Here is a 13,356-nt window from a genome sequence, read left to right as displayed (position 1 = left end):
TAAGTGTCTCGAACTGTCGAATTAAAATCCTGTCACATGCGCGCACACATTTCAACTTCGTCCAACAAAGTCCATACCAACATATCACCGTTATATGGATCACCTAAATTACGGTATTAAAATAATGTGTTGTTTATGCGCCAACGACAAATTTAATTGGGCACGTGCTTGTGCCAACTATTTGCTATCGAAGTCAGCAAAGGCACGTGCAAATAAAGGAAGTCAATTTCATGGGTCAACAATATGAGTATATGGGGAGGGGTTACATACGGTCGACCAACGGGCACAATGCTTGGTCAAATGTAAAAATAATAATATTTCTTGCTGAACTGCCAACTTAGCAACAATTTTATATGATTTCATGCCAACTACACTTTTACATTATTCCCCCATCCCACCCTTGTCTTGTACTTCCTTATTTGCACTTTTCCGCCTTTTTATTTATTATTTCCCCGTCCCATCAAGGCGTGTTGTATTTATTTCGTCAAGTGCCGTCTTTCTGTATTATGTCGGTTTAAGTCCACATCTCAGTATCGCGAGGCATTGGCATGATAGTAAACTGGAGCTCCTTTTGTTGGGCGCAACAATGAGCATTGACACAATATCGGCGGAGCGTAGCGCAAGTTATTTTCGTCACTGTCGTTGTTTACTTCATTCTCCGGACACGCTCGTAAATAACTACGAGTAACATTGTCCACACAAACATACGAACATAAACAGGAACATGCACGTGTGCACGAGCGTATATTTGTTAGCCTACTCACCTTCTCTTGGCCCTGTCCCAATGAGATGTGACAAAAATTGCCCATCCCCACACCGACAAGGTCTGCCAATTTCATTAAATCATTCGTGGGATCCGAGCCGGCGCTGAGTATGAAGCAAACGGGCATATTACAGTTGGTCTGCTCGTAGATGTTGGCGAAACTAATCACTGGCGGCGTGATGTAGTACTCATCCATGGTGTCCACGATGTATTCATTTATTGCACGGAAAATTCGATCGACACGGAAACAACGTAAAAACATTAATTTCTACGCAGGTCAGTAGGAGAACCATCAAAGACGGGATGTGTGAAAGCACATGAGTCATAGTGAGATGGAAATAGAAGTTGAAGCAAATTAGAAAAAAGTGGAAAAAATTCTGTTATGAAATGCAGGTGTATTTGTCTAAAGAATGAGCTGGTTATTTGAATGTAAATCGTTCAATGATATTCTCACGAGACTGTGGTATTGAAGAGTCTTGAGTTACTAAGTTGATCAAGGGCAAATCTACTCAAAGCAATATTAATACTATTTTATGCACTTAAAAGATGTATATACCGATATATATAGAGAAATCTATTTTTTACTTTCTTTTCGAACAACAACGTTCAATCTTCAATTTCATGTCTCAAAGATGTTCAATGATGATGTAATCCGTCTTTAAGAGATCTAGCTATTACATAACTTTGAGAAAGTGGATTTACGGTTTATAGATTCTAATCCAACTTTTACTAAAACTATCTAGCAGAGTCTGTGAATTTCGTACCGTTTAGAGACAAATTAGACAAAGCAGACTTTATCAAAATCGGTCGAGTCGTTCTCGAGTTATGAGACATGGTCTTTGTTGAACTGATTTTTAATGAGACTCTTCAGAAACCATAAAGACCAAGTAATGGTTAAAATATTATCTACTATGTAATTTAGGCTTTAAGAGAGCCAGAAAACATATATATAGGTAGGTTCTACCTATATTTCGTATTCGTTTGATTGGGGTTAGATTATGTACCACTGTAGAATCGTAAAATTATTTAAAAATTATGCAGATCATGGGTCAGAGAAAACATTTATTTAATGTTGGGTATTTTTGCTCTATTTGAACCTACTTTTCAAATAAATATTTTTCCGAATTTTCTTTCTTGAATAGTCAATGATAGTAATATAATATACATATATCAATGAATTCGTAAAATTATGCTCATATTCCACAACCTTGCGTACTTACCTCGAATGCATTGCATTTAACATTGTACTCGCCCGGACACGCTACTTCTTCCGGATTCTCCAAATCGAACCACTGCATATGATTGGTTGTTGGTTTTTCATGTTGTTGCAAAAATGTATCGAATGCGAAAGCGATAAGTGAAGAGGAAATTGAGGTGGGGTTTCAAAGATGAAAGTGATTTCCGGTCGGTAAATGTGTGCATAGAGTGGAGATAGTAAAAAGAGTCAGCTTAAAAAATACATCAAAGGTAACTGCTTATTGAAATTTCAAGTGAAGTAGAAGATAAGCTGAAATGTTTTCTACTTTTGGGAAACCGTCATTTGAATAAGGTCTTTTTAAGGTTATGAATCAGTGCAGACATTTGGTTTAACAGTCTTTAGATAATACCGCTCGGTGTTGCCTGACTTCAGGAAGAGGACGTGGACGGTTTCCTCTAGAGTCAAATAATGAAATGTATAGACTTATAAACAGAAATATACTATAGAGGAAATACAGAAGTACTTTGTAGATCACTATTAAAAAAATTAAACCGATAGATGCTTTATGAGTCTGTCTTTCTTCTCCATATAATCACTTAACCCCTTCGATATTACCTCCTTCCATTCCTGTGAAAATCGTCCTAAACTGTCCGGCAATGTGGCGAATTGTACGGGGAAATCGTTTGCCAATTTTAACAAATCCTCCCAGCCCTTCTCGGTTAACCACTTCACAGGGCAGGCGCGGTCACTCTTCGTCAGTGTTATTGCACCTTTGATGAAGAAATCCAACTCAGCCTGCGATAGACTTCCGTCACTTTTTGCTAGTTTCGTGGCTATCTGGAAGGAGAAGAGCAGCTTGTGTCGCTCGAAAAAGCCCGTACAGCCATAGCAATAGACATTTTCAGTCAGTGTCTTAATGATATTGTTGAGACGTTTAGCAAGCACTGTATCGGGTACCGATTTGCGTAGTGAAAAGCCGAACACATCTAGGTAAGCAGCCAATGCATACTGATACATGCTATTCACGGTGGACATATCGGAGAGTGCGAAGAAGAGCACGGCGCCACGTACAGCAACTGGCCGATAGCCATTTCGTAGCTTCTCGATATCTTTGCTTGTCTCCGCCGACAATTGTAGCTGTTCGGAGACGGCTGCCGCTTTAGTTTTGGTATTTTCGAGAGTTTCGATCAATTCGACATTATCGAGCATATTGCCCGTGGATGTGGCCAGTTCGCGCAGTAAGGAATCCTCAAGTTGCTGCAACAGCTGCTTGTTCTCACTCGTTTGCGCAATGAGCGATTCACGCTGTTGTTCTAAATCTGGACGTTCGGAACGCACCACAACACTCAGTAGCTGATCCTCCAGGCCAACCTGTGTGACGGTGTAGTTGATAACCATAGCTTTGGCGAATACGGCTGGATCGAATTTAGGATTAGCAAATTTCGTAGTTAAATATAAACGGAAATTCGGATCGAAGTCTACTTCTTTGTCGCCGAGCACAATGAATTTCCGGCCACTGACTATTTGCACATCTTTGCTGAGCACATTATCGATAACGGGGTCTATGTAGTCATCGACATCTTCGAAAAGCACGGGATAGCCATACATTAGTGACATTTCGAGTTGCTTCAAGAAATCGGAATCGCTGAAAGATAGTGCTTTTAGATTATTTCTCGTCTCACGCTTTCGAATCCAGTGCAAGGCTTGTAGTTGTGGATCTATACAGAGTGGGAAACGTGATGCGCGTGTGGTCAATATACCATTCTGTACCGACAGCTCATCCGGCGGTAGGCCTTCCGAGTTCCATGTGGAAACTTCAACATCCGTGGTGAGACTTTCACCGATACGAAATGGTGAGGGCACCGGAATTAAACGATTCTGCACGTCTTTTAGCCAATCATCAAACACCATTGCGGTGCGGAAATCCCATGAAAAAGCGCCTGTGTAGGCAAGAAACGAGGCACACAATAAACATTGGCCAATCATGTTAATTTTTTGCTTGCGGAAGTTTTCCATATCCTCCGCCCAGCGACTGCGCTCGGAGCTAAGACCGCTTATCAACTTATTCGAAGCAATCTACGGATGAGCAAATATTAGATAAAATTACTGCATCATTGAACTACTATGACACTTCTGTCACTTCATGCTTACCAATCTACGCTCGGCCTGCCGCATCATTTCAGTCAGCGCTTTCATCTGCTTCATCGACTCAGCGTAACGATGATTTAACTGATCGAGTTGTTCCTCCAACTTGGCAATTTCATGATTGAGATGATTTAGCAACTTGATTTGTATCTCTTGTTCTTGCACCAAGAAATCTACACGTTCCTTTTTGGGCTTCACCTCACGGTATACCTCGTAGAAAGCAATTACAGCGCGTACAAATTTTAAGAGTCCAGCACCGGCTACGGAAATCTTCTCCATATCATCCAAGTTTGAGTTTTTCATATGAGCACGACAAGCGTTTATTTGCTTGCCGGTCAACGCTTCACAGTCCATTTCCATTAAGCTTTTCAAAAAGCTCACATCGGCCATCATACCCTTCGCAGACTTCCAATTGATTTCTTTGACGCCCTTCAATATAGCGACGCATTCACAAACGACTTGCACTTGCGGTGGTGGCGTTGCAAACGAACGGATTTCGGTAATTTGTGCCTTATCAAGATCGGCTAGTGCACGACGTGCTTCCTCCAAAGCTGGCATAGCTTCGGCAAGCGCTTCCTCAGCATCTTCTTTCTCGATCGCAATTTGTTTACCTTTGATCTCTACTTCTATAGACTTTTCCGATGCCTCGGCTTTTTTGACATTAGCCTTCTGTGTGGACTCCTCAATGTCAACTAACATAGCTTCGCACTCCTCCGACGCCTTGGCCACATTAGCTTTCTGTTCGGTAACAATGATACGCAACTCGTCAATTTGCTTAGCCGCGTCATCAATCTTCTGTATGCCCTCCTTAAGTCGGTTGCGTTGCATTCGTATAAAGCTGCTGCGTTCCTCTGAAGGTCGAGACGTTTAGATATTTTTGGGCTGATATGCGCAAAATCTTACCTAGCAGACGCAAGTAGGTGTTGATGAAGTCCAGATAATGCTTGGGTGTGACATAATTGTTACGTCTCAACTTGATCAAATACTCGCGGGAATACATTTGTATGGTTGTATGTACATGAACGACGTGTTCAATTATAGCATCACGATGTTCGGCCGGTATCTGAGAGTGGGGGCAGTGGTAGGATAATGAAAATGAGAATTATAGAATTAGTAAAAGTAATCCATACCATTTTATGTTCTGAGAGGAAAAGTTGCGCCACTGCCGATAAAGCTTGTTGCGGCCAAGGGAAAACCCAATCTATATATGTGCTGCCGATTAGACCGGGGAAGCTTCTACATCTGTTACGTAGAGCATCGCCGGATGGCGACATACATAAAGAGACATGCAGATTCTCAGCGCACGTACGTAGGAAGTACAACCAGACGGAGTCCCTGAATTTATATGAATAAATTTAAAATTTATTTCCAACTTTTTAAGGAACAAGACACCTACTTGGAAGCCGAGTACCCAGCCTCTTCAGCAGCTGTGCGACACGATGTTACTATGGCATCCTTTTCGTCGTCGGCAAAGAGTGCTGGCACTTGACCCACAGTTAGTATATTGTTAATCAGCTCCAGGAAGCCTTCTTCGACTATCTACGTAAATGGTATACGAAGCTAAGTAAGTTATCTTTTCTCTTCTCTTCTCTCGAGGCATGTAAACTAACCTGCGCGGCGTTAAAGAGGAATACAGTTTTTTTACGTTCCGCACCCACCATGGTATAGAGCCGCTTGAGATCGTCACGGAAAGATGTCTCATTGTAACCACGTGCCACTGTTATTTCAAAAACCTCACATTCTGGGAAAATAAAACAAAAGAATAAAATACTGTAACATTTAAAGTTGACTGTAATATGTTTACCGGCTGCGAATGACGCCAGACGTGTAATGCTCTTTTTGCCGCTACCACCAACGCCAATTATCATTACATGTCCGCGATGCATGCGTAAGGTGCGCTGTATACGCGTCAAATGCTCCAGACAATCTTCGAAAAGCACTAGTTTCATTTTACCTCTGCGTTCTTGATATTCTTCGAGTATCTGTGGACGAAAATATTAGGACAGTTATGAAACGAAAAATACTTAAGGACCAGCGGCTCCTGTAGAATGTAGTGTTGATTATACCTCTTCGAAAAGTGCATGTACGGCATGATAGTCTACGAGATCCTCATAGAAACGTGGCTCTGATTCATTCATCGCGTTACGAAAATCTCCGTAAAGTAATGGATCTCGGAAGACAAAATCATGGAATGTTACAATCACTGGTTCTTCATCGGGATTCATAGCCAATAGATCTGCTTGTTCTATAAAAGAGATAAATATTATTATATACGGTAAATATACTGTTAACTAATGAAAATGAAAGAAATTTTTCGAAGAAGACTCGTATAATGGAAAAGAACATACGAATATCTAGAAAGAGGTATCAGATAATGTTTTCTGGATAACTAGATATCTGTTTATCTATCTAACTTTAACGGTATCTTCCAACACATGGCATACATTGAAAGAAACTTTGTTTTTAATTAGGGCATTTTTGAATTCGGTTGGTCTCAGGGACAGAACTTGTATTGTAATTATTGTTGACATTGGGTTCTCATCTTCAAATTTTTAACTTTTGATGCTAAAGATTATCTAAGACTGATGTAACCGCTCCGATTAAATAATATAACTCTCTCTTTAAAGAATACATCTAATAAAGAAGAGTATTGACTATATCATATGAAATAATAAATCAAAATATAGCTGTTTGAATTTGAAATCAAAACAAAACAACCGTTAATGTGAAATAGTCTCCTGAGATACCCCCACAAATTTCCCTCCAAAATTCCCACTTACCTTGAGCCACCGCATCCGGGTCTATGAATCCGTGTTCTTCCTCGAATCCCACCGGGAACGTTTCGTCAACTTCACGTTCAATGTGCTTTTTCATTAAGATGACATCCTACAAGTAACGGTAACGGTAAATGAAACGTTGGTATTAGCAAGGTGGCTGGCGAAGAAAAAGTGCCGAATGGTGTTTACATGAACAGAAATTGTGTGTGAATTTTGCATTCACAAAGTGTGTGCGGAAGAGTGTGTGTGTGGTCGTAATTGATTGCGTAGGTGCGCATTGCCTCGTACGTTGTCTAACGGTACACGTCGCTATTCAACACTTAACGTTAAATGGTTTTATTTGACTACACCGCTGCCCCTCCCTTACGCGCTGGGCGTTCTGACGAACAAAGACAACTGATGCCAATCAATCTGTGCTGTCGTTCAAGCGAAATTCGCTCCACCTTTCTCCTGGGGGGCTCGGTACATTTGCACGAGACAGTGGTGGTTGGCGTTGCGTGTATTTACTTTATACTCGGCTCGTGTCTATTTGTAATTTGTACTTACATATTGATATGCGTATATTTATAGGTTTTGATTTGGGATAAGCGCTGCGCGACTGTGATGTGTGTGTGCGTGTGGCTGTGTGGGCGCGGGGCGTTAAGTGCGTGCCACGTCGTTTTGTGTGCTTTTATTAGTGTCTTTATTTGTTTAAGCGTTCGTATTCAAATCGAATTCAAATTTTTAAATTGCAGTCAATTTAGCAGCAACGACACATCAATCAAACGTAAGCTGCCAAAGCTTCAATAATGTCTTCAATATGTACAATAACGGTAAGGTTTGTTATTTGGTTACGAATAACTGGTGTTCGTAAAAGTATGAGGATGTATTTTTAAGTTTAATTTACTTGATAATATTATCATTCGAATATTAAATTTAATTTTGGATAGGTGACAACCTTGGAGAAACACTAGATAATAAGCTCTAACAAATTATCATATCTTTTAAATACTTTTCAAGCATTTTTCAAGTAGTAGCCGTATTGTAATATTCATATATTCAATTTTAATTTTAGTTAGATGGCAACCTTTGAAAAAAAATTTATTCTTAAGATTTTTCAAGCATATTTCGAGTTGTAATTTGTAATTTCTAACATTGAGTTTTCATCAATTTATTTAATTTAAAATTTTAAATAGGTGGCAACCCACACTCGTTATATTTCTGTATTGAAATCCGAATCTCTTATGTTAGATACCCAATTTATATTAAATATTTCATGTTAACAATTTAGTTCAATTAGATAATTAAAGCAGGTGGCAACCCTTAAAAAATTATGCAGTAAGCTTCTCGTATATACTTCATTTTTATAGCTATTTGTTTTCTTCATTTAGTTATAACGAACAAATAAAAATATTGTCAACATTTGACAGGGTGACATAATCTCCGTAAGAAAATAGTTGCCTAAACTCTAACTGTAACTAGCGGATGTGCTGATAACGAGACCTTGAGGATTACTATTTTTTGGTATATAAATCAAGATCCTGCGCTTATTTTTGGCATACATATTTAAACTCCCCTGAGTATGATACATTTTAGACCATTTTTCTAGAAAGTCTCTAAAAGACCCGAGAAAAAAATTTTCATAAATAAAATATATTAAACAGAACTTTTAGTTCAAATCATGTCTTTCAGAGAATAAAAAAATATTTAAAACCGGAGAAATTAATAACAATTTGTCCGTATACTATTCTCGCATACTGTACTTTCTGTCATCTGCAGCACTTTATAATTGAGTGTTTGCCGTGAACGGTGTACCCAGGTTCTTATGCATATGTCTATGTATTGGTTGGTGCGTGTATTTGTTGTTGTTTACCAGAACTTCAAAGTACTAACATTTTCCGAAATTAATCGATCGCAAATAATTCTTGTAAATTCATTACGCCAAACGCGTATCAAGTCACGTAGATTGGTGAAGTAGTTCGAATGGATCAATAGCATGCCGGCGAAAATGCGCGACAGATCCTTCAAATTAAAGATGTAATGAAATTTCGATGGCGTTGGTGGCAGGTCGACGACGACAACCTGAAAGTAAAAATGGAAATTTTCAATTACCGTTAGTTAGGAACTTTTTATATATGTGTAAATATATTTTTATGGGAAAGGATATATAAAGAGGCCAATGTAAGCAGGCATGAATATATGCCCTTATGTGCGGAGTTCAAGCATAAAAGTTATGCAAAACCCATCACATACATTAGACTATAACTGAGCTGAGAGTGCAAAAAAAGTGCTGTTGCATAGATTTATTTAGTGCCAAATAGCAGCGGCAACGGCCCATTCAACGCTTCGTTGCCTCGCATTTACGTTTGCGGTAAATTAAATTTGTCTTCGAACATTAAATGGCATACAAATCAAAATTATCGCAGTTTCCAATAAGCTCTAAGAGTTGGGTGCGGTACGCCTGTGGTGCCAGGCAACCGTTGGATGGGGTCGCTTGCAACTGAGAGACTGCATGTAGCGCTCGTCGCGTCGTGGCGCAGTATGTCGGTGGAAATTGGTTTGGGGCAGGCATGTATGCCCACTTAGCATTCAGTATACTGCACTCAATGCTATCATCAGCGTTATCTACATATTTCTACTGGCGCATCTTGAGTTCTATGGCCGCAGAGCGTGGACAAGGTGTAGAGTGTGGTTGTAAGGTTACAGTGCGAAATTCTATGAGTTACGTTCTTGTCATTCAAATAATTCATTTCACTAGGCAGTTTGCAAGTGCAATCGAGTCAAGGCTTCAAATGGAGGTAGGTATCTCTATATATGCTTCAAAGGGGTTTCCAATAGAAGGAGGGAGAATGCATTACAAATTGATTATATAGTATATCATTGAAAGCTTAAATTGAAATATTGATTATTTATGGACTGAAGACGTTTGGTGGAGATTTACTCATCTCACTTTGAGTAAACAAGTTGCCATGGTTCGGTTAGTATAAGACAGCTTGGAAAGATGCTACCCAAATCTGATTGAGCTGCTGTTGAGAAAAAAAGTGGAGGGTGTTGATTTCTTGCTTTCGAGTTTTGGTGCATCTAAGGTCCAATGGCTAGTTTCAATCAATATTCTAGAGAACAAAATATCTTGTTTAGAGGATAATTCTATCTTTACTCAATAGCTTTAGATGATCTTCTGTCTCGCATTTTCTTGGGAGAAGTCCTTATACATGTTACATATAAAGAAAATTCTTATATTAATAGAGCCTTTACGGAATTTAACAGGATTTTTAAAGCTGTTTCCACTGTAAGCTTTTTGAGATTCGTACAATTTCCACAATTTAAAAGAGCTTTAGCACCATTTAAATTATTTACGGCGAAAGCAAAAATGTAATTGAGTAGGTTAAATCGGCGGCAAAGCAATTATTTTTTGTAATCTTAGATTATCCTTGTGTGCTGTGTACGAGCAGCACTGTCTGCCATCGCTTACACTCGCCAACGAAGAGGAAATCCCAGCTGCCGAAGTAATCGTGTGTCCCCAATGTCGCGGTAGGACAACGGTATTTTTTATACATTTACAACGCAATGAAATGCGATAATATTTTAATGTCAACAATTGTTAGAACTACCATAAACTAATGCAATTCCAATGTGCTGCGCTCCTTGCAATGCCGCGCGCTCACACTGTCGCTCGAAGCGCGACTAAAGTATGTGAGTACTGAAACTAGTGCTTTTCTTTTCACTGTCGACTGCCAGCGTTGCAGCAGTGAGGAAGTGGAGCGGTGGAAAGTCAGTCATCTATAAATTTCGCGAATAGACGGAGTGCATTCTCTCGTTTGTAACTTCAGATATAGTTATCCAGTGATGGAGGAAAAGAAAGACTCGGAGAGTTGCAACGCGACATTGCATTAAGAGAAAATCTTAGTAATAGAAAGCAAATATAAATCTTAAACAAACATTCAATTATTGTCTGCTCTAAGACATATGAGTGGTCTAAAGTCCAAAAAATGCTTTCAAACGGATAAAGTTAGGGTTTTTTTTCAATAAATTTTTTCAGTTGAACTTTGAAGAGAAATAAATATAGGGTGAAGAAGACTGAAATATAATATTGGATTTTTCTCAAGTTAAAGAAAGTCGATAAGTTAGATAGAAACATTGGTATAAGGAAAGGTTCCGAAATTGAGCTTTGCTTAAAATCAACTTAGGTGATGAGTTTTCCACAAAAGACGACGTGTAAAATATGTGAACATACTCCCTTCATACTTCAGGATATTTCGAAGATATATTGATCAATCCAAACATGATATAGGACAAAATGATGACTACCCCATAGGACTTTAGAGGATCTACAGCCTGTTGTTCCCTCATTTCCCTGCAAATCTCATGATTTACTCATACGCACACACACATAAATTGCTGTGAACACAAGCACACACATGCAAAAGAGCAAGCGTTCCAATGGCATTCTCATCAACATAAACAAACAAACGTCGGATTGCCAAGCAAGGCACGCATTGTTGTTTGTTTGTACGTTGTGTTTTGATTGGCACAAACTGCAGATCGACATTCAAAGATTGCCAACATTACAAGTGGCAATCCACACACTCGCATTCGCACATACACAGACACAGACACAAAGCTTACTCCATCTCGCCAACCTTATCGTCTGCACTCAAGCAACGACAAACTGCACTGGACCGCACATTTATTTCAAGTACATAAAAGGCAATGCGGGACAACAGCGATCGGCACACCTAAGGACTCCCACGTAGCAAATCAGGCAAATATGTGCGTAAACAGCAGCATTCCACTCAATCGCCGGCGCCCACATGCACATTTTGCATATACTTAGGTGGATTAAGGTGGTTCAGACGTCTGTGTAGGAGAATTTTCAAAAAAAAATCTTTTAACTCTGATCCCAATCGATGGAGGTTAAGATCAACTGCTCCAAAGCAAAAACTCAGAATGCCTTAAGTAACTGGCAGCAAATTGTATATGTAGAAACTTTAAAAGTGACAGAAATTCTTGACATATGTCAAAAAATTGCTCAATAATCTTATTGTGACCCTTGAGATGTATTTGAAAAGCCTTAGTGAGACACTAAAACCAAGTTTTGTTGAAAGAGACCAAGATATTATCCATAAAAAGAGAGATATCGCAAAAATCTTCAATTTAATTTCTTTCCGAACCACCCTAATGCGAACCCTTTGTCAACCGAACGATTCTCGGAATACATACACTTCATCCTTCGGCATTTATTGAATAATTTCCATTGTGCATAAACCATTTGGCAGCAGGCGAAGTGCGAGAAATGCTATTTCCACCATAAGCCTTCGAAGCGAGTAATACAATGTACGCATACATAGGTCTGTATTGAGAGGTGTGGGGCTGCGTTGACGGCGATTGGCGCTTATGAAAAATTGTCCGTTATTTGCATATGTAAATCGATTACAATAAATTCTTGCATGTAATGTGGCAGTTTACACTACAACAATGCAAAATCGCAGAGAAAGCACTGCAAAAAAATCGTATAACAATAACAACAACAAATGTAAAAAATCGGTAAAAACATTTTTGTTTACACAGTATGCAGGGTTGTTAAAACAAATATGTACCATACTTTGGTTTAAAGCAATTTGCATTGCAACGGCATTTGCACAGACGATGAAGAGAGCCATAAAAATTAAAATTAACTTGAAATTTATATGTGCATACATATATAAATTAATATAATGGTTCAAGCACCAACCTTAAAGAGTCTCAGAGTCATGCTAACCACATAATCCGCCATCTGTATGACCTCCTCTTTGAAGGCACTGCTATGCTGCAGATGCCCCTTGAATATCGACACGTAGATTTGTTGCAACGATTCATCGTTCGGGAATACTATATTGAAGACAGCGAACATGGATATAAAACGTGGATCCACTTCGTTGCGTCCACCGCCGGCGCAACCCATAGCGGCGTAGAATGTGAGATCTTTGAATTTTTTCCAATTCAAATCCTTGCCACGATCATACATGCCACCGCGTTCGAAGAGTAGTTTCATCAATGCAATCGGTTGTTGTGTGCCATAACTGTGGGTGAAATTAGTAAAATTACGAAAAAAATAGTAAGAGACATAGCTAAAGATTATTGTTTGATATGACTCGAGGCAGCGAAGGAAGAGAGAGGATCCCTCCTCTGTTCCCACCACAGTCGGCACTACGTAACCAGAAAGGTACCGGATTTTTATCTAGCCAAAGACTGTCAAATTCCAGCACTCTTTAAAATTATTTGGGGTATGTTTTATGCCATTACAAGAACAACAACAATCGGAAATTGGATTTCGATTCTGAAAAATTGAAAGGGAATGGTTCTAACTAGAGAGACATGCCTGGCGATTTCTGCGAATTCTGTTAAATTTATATGAAATGGTTCGAAGTCTAACTCTAGAGACCTGCCTTTCGATTAGGCGGATTTAAAATAAATATGTATGCGACAGTAACTCTAAAGAAATTCGTTTTCAGTCG

At 39.2% G+C, this 13,356-nt stretch overlaps 1 protein-coding gene across 1 annotated transcript in view; it reads right to left on the bottom strand.

Annotated features, from left to right (window-relative positions):
• The window catches only part of LOC105213298 (dynein axonemal heavy chain 10), an 84,494-nt gene that overhangs the window by 18,628 nt on the left and 52,510 nt on the right, over positions 1 to 13,356 (bottom strand). Inside the window, exons 45-57 of the mRNA XM_011186010.3 lie at positions 12,594 to 12,921; positions 8,756 to 8,944; positions 6,887 to 6,992; positions 6,173 to 6,351; positions 5,911 to 6,088; positions 5,717 to 5,847; positions 5,503 to 5,645; positions 5,237 to 5,441; positions 5,010 to 5,169; positions 4,113 to 4,957; positions 2,577 to 4,037; positions 1,984 to 2,055; positions 765 to 1,031 (exon numbers count right to left, since the gene is read on the bottom strand). Coding sequence (XP_011184312.3) covers positions 765 to 1,031; positions 1,984 to 2,055; positions 2,577 to 4,037; positions 4,113 to 4,957; positions 5,010 to 5,169; positions 5,237 to 5,441; positions 5,503 to 5,645; positions 5,717 to 5,847; positions 5,911 to 6,088; positions 6,173 to 6,351; positions 6,887 to 6,992; positions 8,756 to 8,944; positions 12,594 to 12,921 — 4,264 coding nt within the window. The remainder of the gene's footprint in view (positions 1 to 764; positions 1,032 to 1,983; positions 2,056 to 2,576; positions 4,038 to 4,112; positions 4,958 to 5,009; positions 5,170 to 5,236; positions 5,442 to 5,502; positions 5,646 to 5,716; positions 5,848 to 5,910; positions 6,089 to 6,172; positions 6,352 to 6,886; positions 6,993 to 8,755; positions 8,945 to 12,593; positions 12,922 to 13,356) is intronic.

This window comes from Zeugodacus cucurbitae, chromosome 2, assembly GCF_028554725.1.
Source record: "Zeugodacus cucurbitae isolate PBARC_wt_2022May chromosome 2, idZeuCucr1.2, whole genome shotgun sequence".
NCBI lineage: Eukaryota > Metazoa > Arthropoda > Insecta > Diptera > Tephritidae > Zeugodacus > Zeugodacus cucurbitae.
This window is presented reverse-complemented; position numbering and strand designations above follow the sequence as displayed.